At 44.2% G+C, this 22,754-nt stretch overlaps 2 protein-coding genes across 7 annotated transcripts in view; both read left to right on the plus strand.

Annotated features, from left to right (window-relative positions):
• LOC134634091 (serine/threonine-protein kinase Nek7-like) overlaps positions 1-22,754 on the plus strand; it is a 214,400-nt gene that overhangs the window by 152,346 nt on the left and 39,300 nt on the right. Inside the window, exon 1 of one of the 5 annotated variants that reach the window (XM_063483159.1) lies at positions 11,183-11,286. The exons of the other annotated variants lie outside the window; for them this stretch is intronic. Coding sequence (XP_063339229.1) covers positions 11,201-11,286 — 86 coding nt within the window. The 5' untranslated portion in view covers positions 11,183-11,200. Of the gene's footprint in view, positions 1-11,182; positions 11,287-22,754 lie in introns of those variants that run through there. 5 annotated transcript variants of the gene reach the window in all.
• LOC134634088 (NACHT, LRR and PYD domains-containing protein 12-like) overlaps positions 1-22,754 on the plus strand; it is a 245,424-nt gene that overhangs the window by 59,324 nt on the left and 163,346 nt on the right. The gene's annotated exons all lie outside the window — the stretch shown is intronic.

A 22,754-nucleotide genomic window follows, 5' to 3' on the forward strand; every position in this document is an offset into this window, starting at 1 on the left:
GACTCCTCCAAATGCAGCCGACAAATCAGTCTTTCTTTTCCCCAGATTTAAAGGATGGGACGGGTGTATCCTTCGTGGCCCACCATATCCCAGAATTCATAGCGCGGCCCAGCCAATTCCTTTTTCCAACAATGGCGGCAGCTACTAAGTTTTAATATTACTCTTATTTTGTGACCCAGAAAGATTAATAAACTTTGTTGAAAGAAACAAAGTTGTTTGTCGTTGAAAGAAAACGAGGTGGGAGCTGCTGATTCCTGAGCTTTGATACTGGATTAGCTTCAGTAGTTATTCCCATCACTGCTGTAGGAGCTGCATTTAGTCACAGCTGATTGTCTTCTTTGACCAATCAGAATGACTACTGTTGTAAAAACAAGCAGACAAAGAACCAATGAGAGTGAAGAACAGGATAAAGAGCTCGTGTGATGGAGGCAAAGCAGTAATCAGCAGACTGTAGCAGTTTATATCTGGATGAAAGGAGCTCAGCGGAGCTCAGTCCCATATCTTTGGTTAGAAACAACATCAGTGATTTCCTGCTGCTCCAGATGATTCCAGCAGCTCTCATTACAGCAGCTGATGAGAGAAACAGCTGATGGCTCACAGCTCGTGCACTGTTGGATCTCCAGATGTTCACGTGGCTGAAGTCTGTGAAGAAACTGTGGTCCACGTAGTTCCCACGGCCTCAGATTGGACGAGCTCCCTGGATCACTGCAGCATCCTCAGCTGGTACATGGACGTCTCTGTTCCTCAGTCTTGGAGCCCCTGCAGGTCCGTCCACACCACCAGGGTCTTCTCACTCGCCTTTCCTTTGTCCTCGTCCTTCATCGGCCGCGCTGTGTCTTTGTTCCTGCGGTGTTGTTCCCACGATGCAGTGCTGATGTTCCCTCCTTGAATGCACAGCAAGTACGGTGCTGGTCTTTCTCGGGTGGAGCAGAGACAGATTGAAGTCTTTCAGTCTTTAGTGCAGACTTCCCTGACAGAGGCTGGACTCCATGGTCTGCACAGGAGGCTTCTACACTGTGTGGAGGTGACTCCTGGAGACTCCTGGACTTGAAGACAGGCTGCAGGTACAGTGTGATGAAGAGGACCTACAGCAGTGTGATGGAGCTGCAGGTCTGAAGGAAGTCCTGCTGTCCTGTCCCACCCTCATCTTTACTTCCTCTGTCTTCTCTGGACTTGTCCTCCTGTTTCAGAAACAGCACTGCTTCATGCCGAGGGTGGACGGGAGCGTTGGCTCTGATTCTTTTAGCGTCCACCACAAGGAGACACTGATGCTGACCTCCTGATTCATCTGCATGTGTTCTGCTTCACACTGCTCACCTCCACCAAAGACTTCACAAACATCTTCTTTCTTTGAGTCCAGTTTGTCCCACAAACACTTCCAAATCTCCTCCTCTGAGATTCTGCAGCTTCTTGCAGTGTGACTCAGCTGACAGACCACAGACTGGCACAGCATCCACATGTGTCTCCTTTCAAACAGGCTCTTGATGTTTCCTCCCACATCATTCTGGCCTCTCAGTCTCCTTTGTTCTCCAGCTCTGTAGCTGCAGCTGATGAAGCTTCAGTTTCCCATGTTGGTAACAGTAAACTACAGCCTCTGCTGTCAGCTGGGTAACTACACAGAGCTGCAGCACGTCTCTGCGGTGGTGCTACATCCAGCCTGCAGACGGCCGTCTACATGTTGTAGTGGTTTACAGTCACCAGGGGGCGCTGTCCCAGCCATGCAGGCAGTGGGCTGCTCTGCTTGTGCTGTTGTTGGTGAAGCTGAAGTGAAAGCGAGAGTTAAAACACTGAACAGTGTCCACTGAGCTTCTCATGCTCAAAGAAGTTTAACAGGAAGGACGACTCATCCATCAGGCGTCCAGCTGTCCGTGACCGTGTCCACAGCAGAGTGTGACCGAGGCTTCATGCTAACACGCACACATGAAGCTAATACCACCACGAGCAGCTGCTCAGTGGATTTGGAGGAGAAATGTCTGCAGCTTCTCACAGGCAGTATGCAGAACGTGGATCTCCACAAAGACCGTGGAGAGCTCGTCCCACACTCTAAATCCACACTTGTCTGCACAAAACTTCTCACACGTTCCCGTCACAAGTGTCTTCTAAGTGAAGCTACCAGGTTCAGGTCCAGCTTGTTTATCTGGAGCTGCAGTAGATGATCCATCCTCACAAAGCAACACAGACAGCAGATATGCAAACATACAACACAAGCAAAGGATCCTCTCTGCATGTCTGTGGCTGATGCTGCTGGAACGAAGCTGTTTGAAACCTGGTTGTTCTGCACTTTGGGACCAGAAGAGGAAACTGAAGTTCTGTGCAGAGGGTTCAATGGAAGCAGCCGAGCGCTGTAAGTGTCTGCTGTACAGGGATGCTGGTTCAGCTGTGCTCAGTTTCACAGTGTGACTCAATAAAAGCAGCAGGAAATCAAAGCTTGATGCTTTCATCAGTGTGGAAATAAGAAAGTTTCCTGTGACAGACGCTGGAGCTCTTTCACTCTCAGCTTCACAGTTTCAGCTTCAAACTTCTTCCAACATGTTTCTAACACGGACACATTCCACCTTAATGAGCTGATATCTTGTGCATCAGCACATTTTCTAAAGGCAGCGATCACATCTTTAGTTTTGGATCTTTAACTGCAGATTGTTTGTGTTTATAGCACATTAATTACAACAGCAGCGTTGACCACAGTGCTGTACAAGAATCCAAAATAACTATTAAAATAACTGATAATATTAACAGCACACATCAAATATCAAATAACTCTCATACTGCATTAAAAGCCAGTGAATCCAAATGTGTTTTAAGAGCAGATTTACAGAGACTGACAGCAGGAGCTGGGCTGTTCATAGAACGATGTATATATGATGACCAGATGAAAACGTCTGTCGTTTCATATCACGCTCTTTGTTTCCTGCTTATGTGTTTGTGTGTTTTCCAGATAAACCTTTCAAAATAAATCTGAAGATCCTGTTGAGAGTTTTCAAAATAAACACAATACATTACAGCGGTCGCTCGTTTATCGAGTTACGTTCTAAAAATAAGTCTCAGAATGAAGTAGCAGCTTTATGTTTTACAATGATTACAGATGTTTAAACCCTCACTGCACACTTTATACACTTTTCTCAGACACACATGAACATTTTCACACTTTTCTCTCTTGTTTAAACAAAGTTCAAACCTTGGTAGAAAAATAAGTTCATTATTAAAGAATGAAAGCAAAGTGTTTCTGAAACGTGTCAAATCAGCCTTTGCTGGCATTAAATGAGCTGTTCTGTGTGAGGAGCACTCGCCCATGGCCTGGGCTCCTCGCTGTCAGGTCACGTTTCATAAAGCTTTTTAGTTTTTATGTGGATAATGTTGGTGTCCAGCACGATGTTCTTTTTCCTGCGGTCACTGATCCACAAAGCAAAGCTGACTCCATCCTGACGATGTTCTTGTTGTGGACAGTTACAACCTTTTTGCCTCCTTGTTGAAACTGTGATGGTCAGCATCTTCCTCTGCCTTTGGCTGCTACCGCAGCTGCAAAACGTCTCGTCATCATTGTTGTTTGTTGGGACAAAACGTACAAACATACAGTGCAGCACTGCAGAGTCACACTGCTGTAAATCTGAACACATTCTGTACTGTACAGGAGACACGGCACCAGATTGACTGACGATGGTCTACAGCCAATCAGGACGCAGAACACAACACTCTGTAAAAAACAAAAGCATGCAAAATTGCACAAAAAGATCAGCGAAACAGCGAGGACGCCAAAGGTGAACTGTGTTACAGCGAGGGACCAGCGTATATATGGTTGTTGGGACGATAAATGTCTTTGAGCTTGTGTCAGAAGACGAGCTGCAGCTTTCTGCACCAGCTGCAGTCTTGCCAGGCAGGTCCCACTAACTCCAACATATAAGGAGTTACAATAATCCAGCTGGGATGTCATGAAAACGTGGATCGTGGACCAAATGTAATAATGCGATTTAATCAAAGAGCTGAACCAGTCTAATAGAGCGCCCTCGATGCCGCCATGCTCCAATGGTGACATCAAGATGCTGTGGTCAACAGTGTCAAAGGCAGCGGTCAGGTCCAAAAGCACAGCTGAGTCTCCTGATCAGTGGCTGATAAAAGATCATTAAGAACTTTTCAAAGTGCAGTTTCAGTGCTGTGAAGAGCTTTAAAACCAGACTGAAACCTCCATTTACAACAGATTGCAGCTGAACAAATATAATCTTTTCCAAAGTCTTCGACAGGAAGGGAAGCTTTGAAATAGGCCTGAAGTTTGAGCGGACAGAGGATCCAGATCAGGTTTTTAAGTACAGGCTGTACAACAGCATGTTTAAAACAGGCTGTACAACACCTGAACTAAGACTGCTGTTAAAAATCACTAAGATGTTGGAACCAACAACCTTTAAAACCTTTTTAAACATGTGTTGGAACAACATCATTTGGACAAGATGATGTCTTTATACCATCACATCGTTCCTCCACCTGATCAAACCACACAGGCTCAAACTGATCACAAACAGCTGAGCAGGTGAATATTTTAGAAAGGTCAGGTGAAGGCGGCCGATCATAGATCGAAGCTGTTTTATCTTATTGATAAAAACTGCAGGAACCTTTCACAAGTTTCTGAGGAACTATTAATATGAGAAGCTGGAGAAATAATTGAAGAAAGAAGCTGAGGATTGTTGGAGCATTTCTCAATAATATTAGAAACAGCTTTTGACTTCTCTGCGTTGACAGTGTCCTGATACCCGTACAGACAGTCTCTCAGCATCAGAAACACACCTGCATCATTCCCACTTACGTTCAGCCTTCCTGCTCTCTCGTCTGGCTGAACGAGCGGCCTCGTTTATCCACGGGTCCGATTGTGGTTTCATAGTTTAAAAGGAGCGACCTCATCAAGGACAGTTTGGCATTTATCATAAAAATTAGATGTCATCTGCTCGGTACCATCGCCGAGGGGAGATCTTAAACTTTCTAAAAGCAATAGAAAATAGTTCTGTTGCAGATGGGTTAAATAGACGACAAAGGGGTGTTGGAATAAGAGGATAAAGTTAACGAGTTACCGCGGATCGCCCCGTACGTGGGGCTGTACGTGGGGTAAAACGAGCTAACTGTGCTAACGCACTAGTTCCCACCAATGTAATTGAGCATTGTGTGGCACATCTGACATACTGTTTTACTTTTGTCCATGACGCGCATACCATCACGGTCATACTTCACAAAAACCAAAATAGTTCCAAAGGCCAGATCTGAATGAGGGTGGGGGAGGTTCAATTTTGGGTAGCGTTGAGGCAGTTGCCATGTTGCAACGAGCTTAGCTTCTGTTCTGCTAGCTTGTGCGGTGCTCAGTGGATCTGCGCTCGACAGTGCAGCCTAGGCGGAGTAGTCAAACGCAGATCCACTGAGCTTTCAACACAGACAGCATCGTCAGAAGAAAAGTTGATAAAATAAATTAAAAATTTTGCATTGTTCAATACATATGCGTACCGAACCGAAAGCACTGTATCGAACGGTTCAATATCAATACGAGTATCGTTGCACCCCTACTTAATACTGGTGTTCGGTTGGTCAAAGTCAAGGTAATTTTTTATAAAGGAGCAGTTTTGTGGCTTCAGTGAGATTAATCTGGGCAGAGTGAGACCGTGAGTCTGGAAGTGAGTTTTTGCGCCAAGACAGTTTTTTTTTCTTGCTCAAAGAGTTTTTATGGCGTTCTTCAAAACAACTGTGGCTTTGAGTTTGTTGAGCACCTCGAGATACAGGAAAGATATAAAGTTACAATGTTTGGCGTGGCACTGTGTAATGGCGTGCTGTCAGACGTGTGCCATGTTGACAAATGTTACCGGGTCTGACTTGGTGCAGACAATCAACTCAGGTGCACATTCAGACGTGATCGGTCTGTTTAACGGAAAAGAGTGCATGCACACACAGAGACCCTGCTCTTAATGACGGTGAGAAGTACACATTTAAAAGCATGGTGGTTTCACTTCATGAGGGTTGTTAAACTGCAACAAGTCCTATGCGTTTATCCTCCCCTCAAAAAGCAACCTGATTTGCAGGCATGTCTGAGTAAAGCTAACCTCTGTCAAGATGTCGTCACTTTAACAGACTGATTAAGCCAGCAGTGCTACACATGTTCACTGGAAAGGACTCAACTCTGTCCTCTTGTTCTTGCTTTACCTCTCCTGGGAGTCCTTTCTACCTGGGGCCTCGCCTCAGTCTCCTCCTTCCTGCCCTGCCTGGCCCACAGTCTGGGAGGCTCGCAGCCTGACTCCCTCAGAGCAGCAGGAAGCTGTAGCAGCAGGAGTTGGGCCTGCGTGGCGCTGCCGGCTGGCTCTGTCAGAAGTCCTGCCAAGTCAAGGATGAGAGACCTTTGCCAGTGTGGTATTGGGGCATCAAATAAAATATTTTACAGATGTCTGATGGGAGACATCGGGAGACAGCAGAGGCTTGCTCGGGCCTAGAGTACGGGGTCTTTCAAGTACAAATGATGAGTGTTAGTGTATATGTGTTTAGTATTTATGATAAAGAATATGTGTTTACTTATAAATGAAGGAAAAGGGCTGAATAAAGTGGTCCCTGTAGGCCGAGGCTATCAGGAAGTAGGCGTGTGGCAGGAGGAGGGAGGTAACGTGATCTGATTTTTGGTTTGGCTGCAAACAGAGTGATTGATTTGGTTTGGTTATGTTTGAAGAAGAGGAGAATACGATGCTGCTGAACTGTGAGTGCCCGGCTGGGTTCCCAAGCAGTTCTGGCTTGACAGTTTAACAGTGAATATTTAACATTGCACCACACTGCGAGGCTTGGCTGTAAACAGCAGCCAGCAAGCAGCATAGCAGGAAAAGCTTGCGTGACGCTGGGCCTTGGTTGTGAAGCCCACCTTAAAACAACACACAAGCAGAAAGCTCATCTTGAAGTTGTGATTTTAGAAAAAGGCAGATGGCATGGGCTGGTGGTGTCAAACTGTAAAAAAAACCCACCAGGATACCCTGATGAAAGCAGCTCCCGCGTGCTTTGAACAGCGAGTCTGTCATGGTTGGTGTCTGCTGTGTGGCTCCAGGTCAAACTGTGATACGCAACTCCTGGAATTTGCGCTTTTTAAGTTTTTTTTATGTTCAAATCATCTGAGGGAGAAAAAAAACAGGTGGGAAAAACAGGAAGTCTCATTAATATTAATATTGTAATGTGTGAAAGAAAGAGGCAGGAAAGACCTATCTGCTTTAGCTGCTTTCAACCCCTGTTGGGGATCTTCTCTCTTTCCATCTCTCCCTTTTTTCCCCCTCTTGCTTCAGTCTTTCTATGCAAATATCGGTAACTGACATTTTCATTTTCTGAATATTGTCAACTCTATTCTGATATAAATAAACCTGACTTTGGTTCCTCTATGATACTTGGAGGTAAAGTATCAAATATACTACATGCAAAAGGGTGAAAGATTGTGCCAGGTCTGCTAAACACCTACGCAATTTATACTTTTAGCTTGCTAGCAAAGCTTGATTGCATTAGCAATTAGCATTTTTCGGACCATAAGGCGCATTAAGCAAAACAAAACAGTCAGATAAGTCAAACTTTACTCAACTCATTCTTCTTGCTTCCTCCACCTCTGTACTATTGATTCATTAATGTTGAATGCTCTGTGAGCTACTCTATTCCCATGTTGTTGCAGTATATTAATGACTAACCTCGTATTGTGGATGGATTATCTCAGTTGTTCTCCTGACTGAAGTTTGGTCCGTTTACAGCATCCTGCCATGTGATTGCATTTGTCTCTAACCATCAGGAACCCTCACTTTAACTTTTATCGAGTGGAAAAAAGTTAGCGTTCATCCTGCAGCTTCACTGTGTTTATGCTATGCTAACATAGCTGTGTAGCTAGCGACCACATAGAACATCATTATATACCAGCTAGCCCAACTTCAGTAACCCTACAAACGTCACTGCTGTTTAGTTTTCTGTCTTCATTTATGTTGGAAGTGATAGCAGAGCTGTATGTTTGAATTTTTCAGAAATCTCTCAGTCAGAACATGCTATATCATGTTTAGGTGGAAGCTAGCGAGCTAACTTCCTGCTAACTTCTAACTCTGTTAAATGTAATAAATTCTGTTTTCATGGATGCCTGGATGTTAAACTTAATTGTTACACCTGGTAAAGCAGCAACGCTGATCATTTTATTAAAGATGAAATAATTTAGACAATTTGTAACTCTCAGTGATGCCGCAGTGTTCGTTTGACTTTGGGACCTGAAGCGGACGGAGTTTAGGACCCAGATTACTCCACGAGGTTCCTGACTATGGCAGCCGTAATGCTCCGACAATCCATCAAGCGGTGTGGCTTCGTAGCTTAGCAAAGTCGTACTAAAACATTTTTTGACAGATTTTTGAGCGCCGTGTACCACATAAAATCGGTTCGAGGTCAGTAAGCACAACCAGAATTCATACATAAGGCGCACGATTTTTGAGAAAATTAAAGGATTTTAAGTGTGCCTTATAGTAGGGCTGTTCGATATAACGATATATATCGGATGACGATATAAAAACATCTATCGTTTCATTTTACGCTATCGTTTGTTTCGCGGTGTCGCAAAATAAACTGTTTATGACAATATTTTTTCATGGTTTTGATGGTCACTGTAGCAGCTATATTAATTCCTTAAAGTTCTCTCTTTCTCTTATATTTAATGTAACCACACTACAGACGGACCTGCTTTTATGCGTTGTCGTTAGCAACAACGACGGTAAAACCACGGCGTGTCCGCTTGTTTATTTTCCACATAAACCTTTCACAATAAAGCTCAAGATCCTGTTGAGACTTTTCAAAATAAACTGAATCACGTGAAAGATGCAGAGTGTTTATGGATGAAAAGCAAAAAAGAGCCGTCAGGTGCTAAAAAATAAACATTAGACTCAAACGTTAGAACAGGCTTTTCCCCGCAGCACGCCGTGTAATAAATACTCACAAAGAAAACGGCGGCCGTTACAACTTACGTCTAAAAATGTATCGTTTCATGCATCGGTTAAAACACTCGACTCCAGGAACACGACGCCCAGCTGGAAACACTTCACGCAAGTCGAGCTGCCCGAGATTCACAGAATTTACAGAAAATGTTAAATTTTTGTGATTTATATCATTATCGGGACGATAGATGTCTTATATCGGGATAGATTTCAGTCATATCGCACAGCCCTACCTTATAGTGCGGAAAATACGGTACAGTCTATGTGTTCGACCTTGAAAAGCAGCTGTTCCAATCTATTGTTAAAGTGACCAGAGTGATGTCTGAAAGACCTCCAAGACCTGGAGCTGTGGTTGTGTTTGTGCAATTAACTTACATGAATAAAAGCACTCACAGTAAATTTGATAATAATTTGAAATGTAAGAATAAAGTGACCTTTGTCAGCCTTTGTGTAACTGTCGTCCTGGACAGGTGATGTTCATCAAATAATCCAAAAATACGCACATGCACTCAGCTTTAGAAATGTTAAAGATCACATTACATATATTTATGTTGCAGTGTGATAGGGCACAGCTCTACTGGCTAGTAATTAATGTTGAGTGGAATCCCAAACAATTCTTATAAATGAAGCAAAACAACAGGAATTCCTAATTTAATCTCCACACAATGGTATCGTGTGCAACAGTTCATAACTCCTGCGTGTGACGCTCGGTGTGAAAAGTAATCGGATACATTTGTTGCATGAAGATGAGTCGAGGGCGTTTTCATTCAGCTGTCATTCTGTTAAGCTCCGCTTGGCTTTGATTTCTAGAAATGAGGCTGATTTGTGGAGTTTTACAGATGCTGGGTAAATATAGGGCACAGTCCAGCCTCCGTGTGAGGGATGGTGGAGGCAACCCTCACACAGGCACAGACTAGAGAGGAGGGATAAGGGAGGAGGGCGAGAATGGAGAGAGGTGCGACCCCTTAGGGGTAACGGTATTCTCCGATCGTCAGATCCTTACACATACTCACATACAGCGATGCTCTGTCGGCGTGCCAGGTAATGCACTCATGCAAAGAAGGACGAGTGCCTTAGGAATAAAAATAAACATTGAAATGTTTGTGTGTGTAGTTATGCTTCTGTGCATGTTTTATTCTCATGTGCAAGTTTATGTTTTTATATGATGGACCAAAATTGGGAGTTTTTGACGACTGCAGTCAGTGTACTGCAGCCTGCTCACAACATGGGACAAATGGCATCACCAGGCTTGTTTGACTTGATTGCGTTGCTGCATTAAAAACAGGACAGAACATACATGTCTTCCCTAAAATACTTGCATGTAATGGAGAAGTTGTGAGGAGAGAAATGAAAGCAAACATATTTTATTTTGAGATATACCCGGGCAGAAATGTGGTGCTGCTTTGTTTGATTTATTCAGATTTATTTTCTGTGCCAACTTGTTGACACGGCTGCGACCGAGTTAAACCTGGTTTTCTAACTGCAGCCCCATTTTTAATCATCTCACAGTTTATAATCGTCATATTCAGAACCTGTTGAGCTGGTAGACACAGCTTCAGCTTAAAGAGTCTCCCTCCCTGGCAGCTTGATAACAAAGCACTCAACAGAGCAGTATTTGACCTCTGATTGGGGAGCAGCGCTCTGGATCTGGTTAAAGATTGCAGAACCCACCGCAGAAGCCACAGCGGGCTGAAATCGAACCGCAGCCAGACCAAAGCTTGATTTTTGTGGAGCCGTGTTTCCTTGGGCCCACTGTTACTGCGTGCTCGGTGTAGGCTTCCAGCTTCAGATTCATTTTCTTTTTTTTCTGCATCTGTTTGCACGAGATTACGTTTATGACATTAGTGTGTTGAGTGAACCACAGTTTGTGTTTGTGTGTCTCTTTCTTTCCTCATCGAGCGCCAGGTTGTTGTGGGTTCAGGGTCTTAGATGTTTCCATTACAAACTGTGGAGAACAGATGCTGATGCAGAGCATGGAAGAAGGCCTGGACCCAGAAAAGTCCCAAACATGAGCTCTTAGCAGTCAACTATGTAATGAGACATGCCTGGGAACTGCTCCTCTCACATTACTAATGATTTGGACATCTTGTGCTTGTCATTTCCTCTTAGACAAACTTCTTTGCTTACACAGGGTAACTGCATCAAACTATGCAAGTGAAAGGGAAAAAGCCTGCATTGAGGGAATAAGAGAGGCTGCTGGTTTTTGTGTGATGGGCAAAGTGGACTCCAGATGTTTTCTGCTAAAGTTTAGTTCTTAGATGAGGAAAACGATGACAGTCCCCATCTCCAGCTCACAGAGAGTCGTGCTTTGGCATCTAAGAAGCAGACAGTGGCAGACTAAAAGGTAAAAATCATTTTATTATTTGGTCACATGGCTGCTCTGACATGTTAAATATGATTTAGGGCCACTCCTCACAGAGGCTGAACTGTCTCATAAAGCAAAACCGAACTGCATCTTTGTAAAATGGATTAAGGGATAGGACTCTGTTTCAGCTGTTTTATTGTAATTGCTAGAAGCCGAAAGTGTAATGAACATAAAGCGTGATTAACCGTCCACGTCTACTCTCGCTGCCTGAAAGAAGCTTTTTATTACGTTGCTGTTTCTCGTGTTATGCTTGATTAAGAGCTTCGGCCAAAGGAAACACAGCTGCCGGGAGCTAGATACTGGTATTTTATTAAAACCAGTATGTTTGCCAGGTCTATTGATTGTGATCATCTTTGACTCAAACGACTCAAAAAACAAATTAGATGGGCCTAAGCAGGGTTTAAGCTGTTTAACAAAGGAGGAGAAAATACCTTTTATTTGATAAAGTTGTGCACAGTTTCCATTGGTGTGAGTTTTATTTGGTCATTGTTGATGCAGGGTGCACCGATTAAAAGGAACTGATAAACACATAATCCTGATTAATTGGTCCCATCGATTCTTGTGATTTAGCACATAGCTGTAGTTAGCACGGTATTCCCTTGTTTAATTTTTTTTTTATTTGAAATTCCCTCGTTTGCCCCGTTGTGTTTTCATTTCTTTATTTTTTAATGAAGGCCCCGTGGTCTCGCAGACAAACACAGCCACAGCCCCGTGGAACAGAATGTCGCATCCAATATCCTGGTGCCAGAGGTGATGCAGCTAATTTGGTGGTCAGTCAGTGACATGGCTAACAAACAAAGCCCTCGTTGGTCCTGGAGGGCAGGAAGCTCTGCTCGGCTGCGCAATACTCTGTTCTTCATTGTGAAAGACCAGGAGTTGTTGCCACAAGGGACTAATGCAGCCTAAAGCCTTGGGATCTTCACCTTACTGTGGTCTGCAACTCTGGGTGTGGATATTTTGGTGCACATGAAGTGAGGGTGTGCTTTTAAAAACAGTAACGGCGACAAAAACAATCTGTCCTCCATCCATTGTTTCATGGATTAAATGCTTTTTGCTTTTCTAATAATATACATGTGAGATCTCTGTGAGATTATGGAGTCAGGTTTGATATGCAAATTTAAAAAGTTAATGGATATTCAGATTAGTCAGTGTCACTTATAAAAACAAATCTTGATGTTGTGTTTTGATTCGTGCACAGCCCCGCCCCCTGCGGTGACCCAAGTCACATGTTAACCTACTGTTTAAATTACACTAATTAATGGAAACTAAACTGTAAGACATTTTTATTTAGACATTTATTTCTGACTCCTTTGAGGAAACACAGTCACTTTTACTTTCCTCTGGTCACTTTGTGAGACTTTTGCATTTTAGTTCAGATCCAGAGTCACACAATGACATCAACTCAGCAGTCGAGGCGACGTTAAAAAACACGACGTCACTTCCTGGTGGTAAAGAGCCGTGTTCTAAAATATGCGTGCTCTCAAACGGATAACGATTTCTATTACTGGGCTACGATCCGGCTACATGAGTGTTTTTAACTTTAGACGGCACTCAAAAAGTTATAATTCTCCAATTGTTTACCAGTCACACTTGGAAATATACCCATAATTAGACTGTTCTCGATGCAGTGATATGAGGGGAAACGCAGTCTTCGGCGTCGCTTGAAGATAGACAAACCAGTCTAAATGAAATGCTCTTGATTTCCTTTCACACGTTATGCATTCAGTTTCTAAGTGATTTTAACTGAGGTGTGATGGTGGTGCAGCGTTTTGAAAGGCTGTGAATGTAGTGAGCGTGCGCCTAAACCCCCAGGGTCCCCTGTGCTGAACGCCTGGGGGGTTCTCTCCTTCACACAGCCTGCTCCCTGACACACTGAGCTGGTTCTGAGGGATCACACAGCTGTCTTAAATGCAGCTCTGTTTTTGCATACTTTGCCCACATGGTTTTGTCTTTCTTTACACAGTCAGCAATTTGTCAATATACCTTGTTTATTCTCAGTGATTGACAGTATGAATTACTTTAGAATGGGGGGGGGGGGGGGGGGCAGTTACTTTTTCTGTTGGTAGCATGAATGTCTGTCATTCTGCTTTTATCATTGAAATTGGAGTTTATCTTATACAAGCCTGAGTGGAATGTATTTGTTTTTCAAGTGATTATTAGCATCCTCCTCGGCTGCCGTCTCCGGCTGATGAAATGAGCACATCAAACGGTGCTCTGTGCTAACGAAGCCGTGCAGGCTGGATGGCTGGCTGCCTCCTGCCTCTTACTGTAAGGCACCTGCTGAAGTGACAGACTGGCAACAAAGGGTCCCTCGCCGTCAGTACCGCTGTAGAGTGGGTAGGACAATGGAGCAGAGAGGTGGCCTGGGCTTTTAGCCGCGTGCCAACTCGTGTCCAAAGCACACAGGAGCGACGGAGCACGAAGGGGAGGAGGTGGGGAGGAGGAGAAGAGCAAGGGACACGGATAAAGAGGAGGAGAGTGGCTGACACCTGCTTGTGCTTGAGCTCTTTCCTCAATGGTGAACATCTTTAGACAGTGGCGGAAAATGAAAACGAGATCCGCGGGTATACAAACGCACAGGTGTGCGTGCGCGGGGAGACGCACAAACAAACAGGAAGACAGAGGAGAGTCCCGCGTTGTTAATGGGATTACTGGGTCATGGAAGGTCAGATGAAAGTGTGTTATGTAGAGGCTGCAGTAAGTGAATTGTACGTGTAAAGCAGCGCGCTGGATTGTGGGGAAATAAATCAGATCAGGCCTCACATGAAGCCCGGCTAACCGTGCTGTGCTATTTACTTCTGCAGTGAAATAATCATGAGGCTATAAAAATCTGAAGGTGAAAAACGTAAAGCGTGACTATAAATAGTTAGCAAGCCACATTATGGATCACCGGCCTTTGTAACGTCTCGGTGGACCAACGCGCAGTTCTTTGTCTTAATTTCCTTTTTTTAAATATTATTTTTCTGTCCTCGCTCCACCAGTAAGAGGGTGGAGGTTGGTAACAGCATTACAAGCACACATTTCTACTTATAAAACATGAGGATTATTATTATTATTATGGTTGTTATTTATTTACTTTTTCCATCGATGGCTCGTAGATGTGAAACGGAGCTTAAACCTCTGCTTGTTCTTGAACAGCGAGTCTGTCTGATGTCGGTGTTGTTGTTTGGATCTGTTCCCTGATTGACTTTATGCTTTTGTCACCAGATATGAGGAAATAGAAATTTCTAGATAGAGGGAGCATGTAATCTGTTTGGCTGCCTTTTTTCCACAGTTTTCCTTTTATCACACTGTTGATTTTTTTTTTTAGGACAATATAATGTCCTAACTTCATTTTTTTATTCCATCAAGTCTTGGACTGTCTTACTCGAAGACCTCAAAGCCCGGCTCACACGCTGAGGTATAATTGGTCTTCTACCCCTCTCTGTCTGTCTCTCAGCTCACGGTCCAATGAACACGAGTGCCTGCACATTTGTGCTAATGATTTTGAATAGTGATTAAAATGAATTGGAAAGTGTGCTGCTTCTGTAGTATCTGGACCCCTCCATCATTAGTGGCTCTCTTCCTCTTCTCCTCTTTCTGTGTCATCACTGTTAGTGTAGCAGGGGTTTTGAGAAGAGGCCCGGGGTGGGCTTTCATGAGCGCAGACTCAAAGCTTTCTCCATTTCTTGTAATCATGGACACCACTCTTCCAGCACTTTCGCTGTCGTCTTCTGGCTCCTCAAAGGTGCCTTTGATTCTCTCACATCGTGCACTCGGGCCGGATAGTGCCACATTATATATTTTTCCTCTTTACCCCCCCCCAGTCGCTTTCCTCTTCTCCTTAAACCCGAGGTCATCGGTTTGCGTTCGTATTTATTGTCCTCGGATGGAGAGCTGATTGTGCACTCTTCTCTTTGAGACGGCTAAATTTCAGGACCCTTCCCCTTCACTTTTTCCTTCATCCCTCCTCCATCCCAGTTTGCCTTGATCCACCTTTTTATAATCATCTCCCTCCCTTTAGCTCTCTTTGTTTTTGCTGTTCTCCTGTTTTAAATGATTTATGCAGAAAGGAGGAAATGAGGATTAAAGAGGAGCTGAAGCCAGTGCCAGGTTTTCATAGTTTTGCATCTGTCCCTCTCTTTCCTGCACAATCCCGGCTTTATCCCTACTCAGTTTTCCAACCTACACTCAGTTTCTTCCCATTTGAATGAAGATGTGCTTTTTCATATCAAGGTTGGGAAAGTTGTTGTCAACTATGTTACAGAAGCTTTCTCTCAGCCTTTTGGCAAATGGTTCACTGTTCAAACAGGAACTCCTTTTGCACAGTTTGGCACGATTCTTCGAGACGGTCAAACTAGGGCTGAGCGATATGGCCTAAAATCCATATTGTGGTATAATTTGAAGCATGTGCAGTAACGATATACATCGCGATATATTCTTTTCTTCTGTATATACACGTCAAAATGACTGAACAGTATAGCATGCAATTTTAAGAACATTTACTGTGCAAAACTTTTTTTAACAAATTTGTAAAATTACAAAACTTTTCAAATAATTTTTACGATGTAACAGATCTTTTTCCAAACAATGTAACACAAAATTCTTAAATACCAAATAAAAATGAAGATAAATGTGCAAACGTTATATCTTTGTGGCTCTGTGGCGGTCCAAGGCCTGCCCTGACTAGCATGACGTCTCTGCTTTGTCAACGAGCAGCAGACCTTCAGAGCAGCTATTCCTTTTGTTTGTCGTGGAAACGGCATTGTCGGCATATAAGATAAGATAAGATAAGATAACCTTTATTAGTCCCACACGTGGGAAATTTGTTTTGTCACAGCAGGAAGTGGACAGTGCAAAAGTTATGAAGGACAATTAGAATAAAATAAAATAAGAATAATACAGTACACAACTGTACAGAATAGAATAAAATAGAATACTATATACAGTAGAATAAAATAGAATAAAATATACAATAAGATAAAAATAGAATACAAATGCTATATACAACAGAGTGAAAAATACAACGGTGCCAGAAAGATTATTGCACATGTGTGTTATTGCACATTTGTGGATGTGTGTGTTTGATCAGTTAAAGTCTTTGTTGTGGAGTCTGACAGCAGTGGGGAGGAAAGACCTGCGAAATCTCTCCGTCCCACACCGTGGGTGCCGCAGTCTCCCACTGAAGGAGCTGCTCAGTGCTGTCACAGTCTCCTGCATGGGGTGGGAGATGTTGTCCAGCAGGGATGACAGCTTAGCCACCATTCTCCTGTCACTCACCACCTCCACTGGGTCCAGAGGGCATCCTAGAACAGAGCTGGCCCTTCGGATCAGCCTGTTCAGTCTCTTCCTGTCCCCAGCAGAGATGCTGCCACCCCAGCAGACCACACCATAAAAGTTCAGTGGTTGCAGTGGAGGATGTTTGTGCCTGCGGAAGTCTACCACCAGCTCCTTGGTTTTACTGGCATTGATCTGGAGGTAGTTCAGCTGGCACCAGTCCACAAAGTCCTGAGTCAGTCCTCTGTACTCCTTGTCGTCCCCATCAGTGATGAGGCCGACTATAGCAGAGTCATCAGAGAACTTCTGCAGGAAGCACTGGGTGGAGTTGTGGGAGAAGTCTGCAGTGTAGATGGTGAAGAGGAACGGAGCCAGAACCGTTCCCTGTGGGGCCCCCGTACTGCAGACGACCCTGTCCGACACACAGCCCTGAGTCCTCACATACTGTGGTCGGTCGGAGAGGTAGTCCAAAATCCAGGTAGTGAGGTGATGGTCCACTCCTGAGTTCTCCAGCTTGTCCTTCAGAACCGAGGGAAGAATAGTGTTGAAGGCACTGGAGAAATCAAAGAACATGATTCTCACAGTGCTTCCAGCGGTCTCCAGGTGAGTGAGGGAGCGATGTAGGAGGTGAATGACGGCATCATCCGCTCCAATGCCAGGCTGGTGGGCAAACTGAAGTGGATCCAGTGATGAGCTCACAAGGCGCCGAAGCTGAGCCAGGACCAGCCGCTCCAGGGTCTTCATCAGGTGGGATGTCAGAGCCACCGGCCTGTAGCTGTTGAGGTCCTTGGGGCGTGAAGTCTTTGGCACTGGTACAACACAGGAGGTTTTCCAGAGCTGTGGGACTCTTCCCAGCCTCAGGCTCAGGTTGAAGAGGTGCTCCATCACACCACACAGTTGGTCCGCGCAGGACCTGACGACCCTCGAGCTGATGCCATCTGGACCCGCTGCCTTCTTGGCTTTAATCCTCCTCAGTTCCCTCCTAACCTGGGTGGTTGAGAGAGACAGTCTGGAGCCTTGTGTTGAGTGTGTATTGGATGCTGTTGTTGGGGGTGGGGAGGAGTGAGCAGGGTGAATAGAGGAGGTGTGAAGTGTCTGAGGTGTCAGAGGTGGAACAGCAGCAGTGGGGGTGGGTGAGTCTGCAGCCGATGTTGGAGACTGCCTCATGGATGAATCAAATCTGTTGAAGAAATGATTCAGTTCATTTGCCCACCTCACATCCCTCCCAGGCAGAGAGTTCTGATGTTTGTGGCCCGAGATGGTTCTGAGGCCTCTCCAGACTTCACCAACGTTATTTTGCTGAAGCTGGTTCTCCATCTTCTGCCTGTAGCTATCCTTCCCATTCCTTATCAGTCCCCTCAACTCTCTCTGCACCCTTTTCAACTCCTCTTTGTCTTTGGATTTGAAGGCCCTCCTCTTCTGCTTGAGGACAGCTTTAATTTCTGGGGTAATCCAAGGTTTGTTGTTGGAGAAACACCGTACAGTCCTGGTAGGTACGGTGTTATCCACACAGAAATTAATATAGTCAGTAATGCATGTAGTAAGGCTGTCGATGTCCTCTCCGTGGTCGTCACAGATCACCTCCCACACAGTCGACTCAAAACAGTCCTTAAGAGCCTCCTCGCTCTCCTGCGACCATCTCTGTACTGTGCGGGTGGCTGGTGGCTCCCTGCGCACTAAGGGCTCATACACAGGGACAAGGTGCACCAGGTTGTGATCAGATCTGCCCAGGGGAGGGAGAGGTGATGAACTGTATGCCTCTTCAGCATTGGCATACAGTAAGTCCAGTGTTTTATTGTCTCTGGTTGGGCAGGTCACATACTGGGTGAAGGTGGGCAGTGTGGAGTCCAGTGAGGCATGATTGAAGTCCCCTGATATTATGAGGAGGGCTCTCGGAGATTGTGTTTGCAGTCTGCTGACCACTGAGTGGAGAGTGTCACAGGCTGCATCCGCGTTGGCCGAGGGGGGGACATACGCTGTTATCGCGATAACATGCGAGAATTCCCGGGGCAGGTAGTACGGACGCATGCTAACGGCTAACAGCTCAATGTCTCTGCTGCAGAGTTGTTCTTTCACAGTGATGTGCCCGGGGTTACACCATCTGTCATTCACAAACACTGCCAGTCCCCCTCCTTTCCTCTTACCGCTGTCTCTTGTCCTGTCCGCTCGCAGCAGCTGGAATCCCGGTAGTGTCACACTCGTGTCCGGAGTTAGCGGTGTTAGCCACGACTCCGTTAGCATCATGATGCTACATTGCCGGTACTCCCTCTGTGACCAGGTTAGCGACGTGAGCTCATCCAATTTATTGTGCAAAGACCGTACATTTCCAATAATTACAGAAGGAAGAGATGGTCGATAACGTCTCCTTCTCGGGCGACGGCGCTCCTTCCCAGCACGACACCCCCGTCTTTTCCTCCTCAGTTCGCTGGGAATGTCAGGTCTGTCCGCCGGCAGTACTGCTGTGGGACGCAGCGCTAACAGCTGATCCTTACTGTAAACAAAGGATCCCTGCTCTGGGTCCCCACACACGGGTGAAAAAAGTAGAAAAAAACTAAGAAAAACGACCAGAACTAGCACAAAACGGTAGAACATGGTTGCAGAGTCTAATTACTAATACGTTAGTTATAGAAAAATTACGAGAAGAAAAGATAAGAAAGAAATAAACTCAGAATGAGCAGAGCTGCTGTAACAGGCTGCCGCACACGGGGGGCGCCGGAAGTCAGTAAATCTGCTGAGAGTGGACACAAAGTGCTCTACATGCACATGACTTACAACAACACAATCACTCTTGAAGTATAAGCAGTAATACAATGTTAACAGCAGGTATTGTAGCCTCGTTCCATCATCAGTGAACTGTGCAGCAGTGTTTGTAGATATCTGCCCCCTCTGAGCTTCCATACTGACCGTTCTTCAAGCTCCAAAATTCAGCCATGTTTGTTTACACAAAGAGTCCAAAGCTTTAAAAAACCTGAGTGGATTCATTGTTTTTCACCTGAAATGAACGACCTTCTTCTTGGAGCTGTGTTGATGCCACCAGGCCAATCCATGACTGATAGTGTTCCTGTTTGTCTGCTTGTTTATTCGTTTTTCTTCTTTCTTTGTCCTGTACAGGTATGTGTTACTGCACTGCCAATGTGTTTGGGATCATTGTCATGCTGAAGCCTTCCCAATTAAACACCTGCCAGATGGCATTGCATGGTGGATCAAAATTTCCACCATATAATCCCATCTGGTACTTTCTGCGTTGATAATTCCATAAATTTTTGACAAGATCCCAACACCACTGGCTGAAATCCTGATTTTCAGTCCAGTTCTTCTATAATTTAGCAAAGCTTTGCCCTTTTTTCTTGTTTCCTTTCCTTAAGAATGGCTTCATGACAACCACCTCTCCACTGAAACCTTGCTAATGAGTGAAAATTTGTTAAAAACCAGCCAGAGGACAGAGGAAAACTTTGAAAGATATTTAGAAATCTATTGCTCAAGACAAGCGTAGGAATGAAAGAAGCTAAATATAAGGAAACGAGGCGTGGCTCAAGACTATTTCACAGCAGTGTAAAAGCAGGAAACAAATGCAAAAAACAAAATCAACAAAAACAAGATTTGAGATGGGAATTAAAAAAAAGGCAAATTAACAAATCTGGTGTGCTGGAAGTGTGAGAACAAATAAAACTGTTCAGTCTGCCTCGCTCTGTTTTTCCTTTCTCCTCTTTCATATAATTACCTCGGTGTGATGGGCCCACTGTGAGAATGCTGGGCTGGAGTCTCACATTAGATGGAACCCAGTCAGAAAACTGTGTTTGTTTTCATTGAGTGGTTGGTGGTCTGGATGGGGACGGTGTTTTCACTTTCCTCTGAAAACACCGTCGGTCTTTCAGATAGACTCACGGCGTCTCAGAAACAACATGTTTTTGTCCATTTACATTTCATAGACTATCTATAGTGGTGAAAATGTTTGTGCAAAAATAACTGTAATAAAGTCAGCCTGACAGAATATCAGTGTAAAAGGAAGATCTGTGAAAACAACGAAACAATAATAAAAGTAAAACTCTTATTCCAGGCAAACACCAGTCGTATGTGTGTCTACATATTTAGCATAAAATGGCTCTGCTTGTCTGTCCTGTTGTATTTTCCCCTGTTTACGCCTCCTGATCGAGTTAGATTTGTTAATTGTGTTGTTTCCTGGTGTGTGTTAATCTAACGTGGCAGTCTTAATTGATCTTGTTAACGTGGGATGTAGGAGGCGAAAGAACGTCTTCTGATGCCCTGCAGTTATTTTGACACTCAGGCAGTTAGAAACACAAGATGTTTAGGGAGCGAAGGAAGGGTGCCAGCCTCAATCTAACACAACGCGGGGCTGAAGTGCAAAGAATCACGGCAACAGCCGCGAAGGCCAGCTGGGTGGGTGACTCGAAAGTCCACTGTGACTGCGAAATCCAAATGTCACGACACACAGCTCGTTCAGAGTAAGAGGCCCCGACTTCACCTGGTATTAAAATATCCTGTAATAGCTAAAAGCTCTTGAATGATGATCTACTGATACTGATTTTAAAGTGTGGTTTGGGCGATAGATGCACAGATCAACAGCCTTTCAGGAACTCTTCACACTACGCTCAAACATTTCACGTGTGCAAAATTAATATGGCACAACAAATGAGCGTTGGATATTGATATTGGTATTTGTTCTGGGTCAATATTCTGATACCAGTCAGAAAGAGCAACATGTGATGTACTGGTGCAGCCTGAGGCTCTGTCCAGATGTTCATGGGTAAATGTAGCCTTTTCTCTGTTTTGTCTTCTGTGCACATGTTAACGCTCTGTTAGGACCTCCAGGGTGATTTTCGCCTCCTTTTGACTTTTTCAAACGATCTTGAGTGCGTCTGTCTGTTTAACATATTGGTGCTGCACGTTTGTGGCTCAGACATTTAAGGGGACATTCAAACAACCTTGCCAGGTGTTTATAAAAACCACCACAGCGGGTTGTTTTCAAAAATAGTTTTTCTCCAGCAGGTTTATTAATGAGTCAGGATCATTTAGCGTTTAACGCTGTTCTGCATTTAAAAACGTCGACCTTATTAATAAATGATCATTAACCATTACATAAGTAAAGAGAATCATATCGCCAGTATAGCCGATGTAAACGTTGGAAACGGGGTTGAGTAAATAATTTTGTGATCTTTCAAACTTACATGAGCATCAGGAAAAAGCTAATCTGTGGTTTTAGCACAGCAATGATTGCAAATGATGTGTTTGCTCAAAGTGCATAGACACACATCGTAAAATATTAAACTGCCCAAAGAATCTGTGTATCAACCTATTAATCAGTTATATGGTTAGATAGCTATATAATTGCTCTATTGATCAGATGATTGATTGATATACACACAGAGACTGCTTTTCAGTGTTATTCTCATCTACATTACACCGGCACATTTTAATTGGCCCAGGGAGGCTCAATGCAACAGAGACAAGAGACTGTGACCAATACACGAGTGACACACCAACAGATCTGCAAACCGGCTTTAGAGGAAAAACATGCAAATGGCCCACTGTGAAGTGTGCTTTCTTTCCCTCCTGTGTGGAACTTTTTTTTTTACATGTTTGTGTGTGTGTGTGTGTGTGTGTGTGTGTGTGTGTGTGTGTGCGTGTGCGCACGTCTGCTTGAGTGCTATTCCTGTGAATAAGTCCCTAAGAAGACAAAACCATGGTTGAGTTGTAATTCCTGGTATTTCTTTTATCCTCGGTTCCCAATCATTAGTCATTTGCTTCCTATCAACGAGCAGTCGGTATGAGTGCACGTGTGTGTGTGCACGTGTGTGTGTGCACGTGTGTGTGCACGCTTGTCCTTGGCTACATTTTTGTGATGCTGAAAACATACAAATATCTCACCTCATGTGTTGCCTCGTGGATGGCACATGGTTTGTGTTAAACAGGCGGGGTATCTTGTGTAAATCACAAGTAATTCTGTGTTAATTTTGAAACGGTGAGTGTAGACTGGAATCATAAGCTAATTTCAGGTGTGAATATAATTGTGCATCATAATTTTTAAAGCTGTAAATTATTCATTCAGGTGATTTTTTTCTATTATTGCATTGTCTGTGATGATGAGGCAAGCAACTTGTTGTGCTGCTCAGGGAAGTAGCTCCCTTCTAAGCCACATGCCAGGACGTGCAATTAAAGAAAAACATGACATA

Source organism: Pelmatolapia mariae, linkage group LG9 (assembly GCF_036321145.2).
Source record: "Pelmatolapia mariae isolate MD_Pm_ZW linkage group LG9, Pm_UMD_F_2, whole genome shotgun sequence".
Classification (NCBI taxonomy): Eukaryota; Metazoa; Chordata; class Actinopteri; order Cichliformes; family Cichlidae; genus Pelmatolapia; species Pelmatolapia mariae.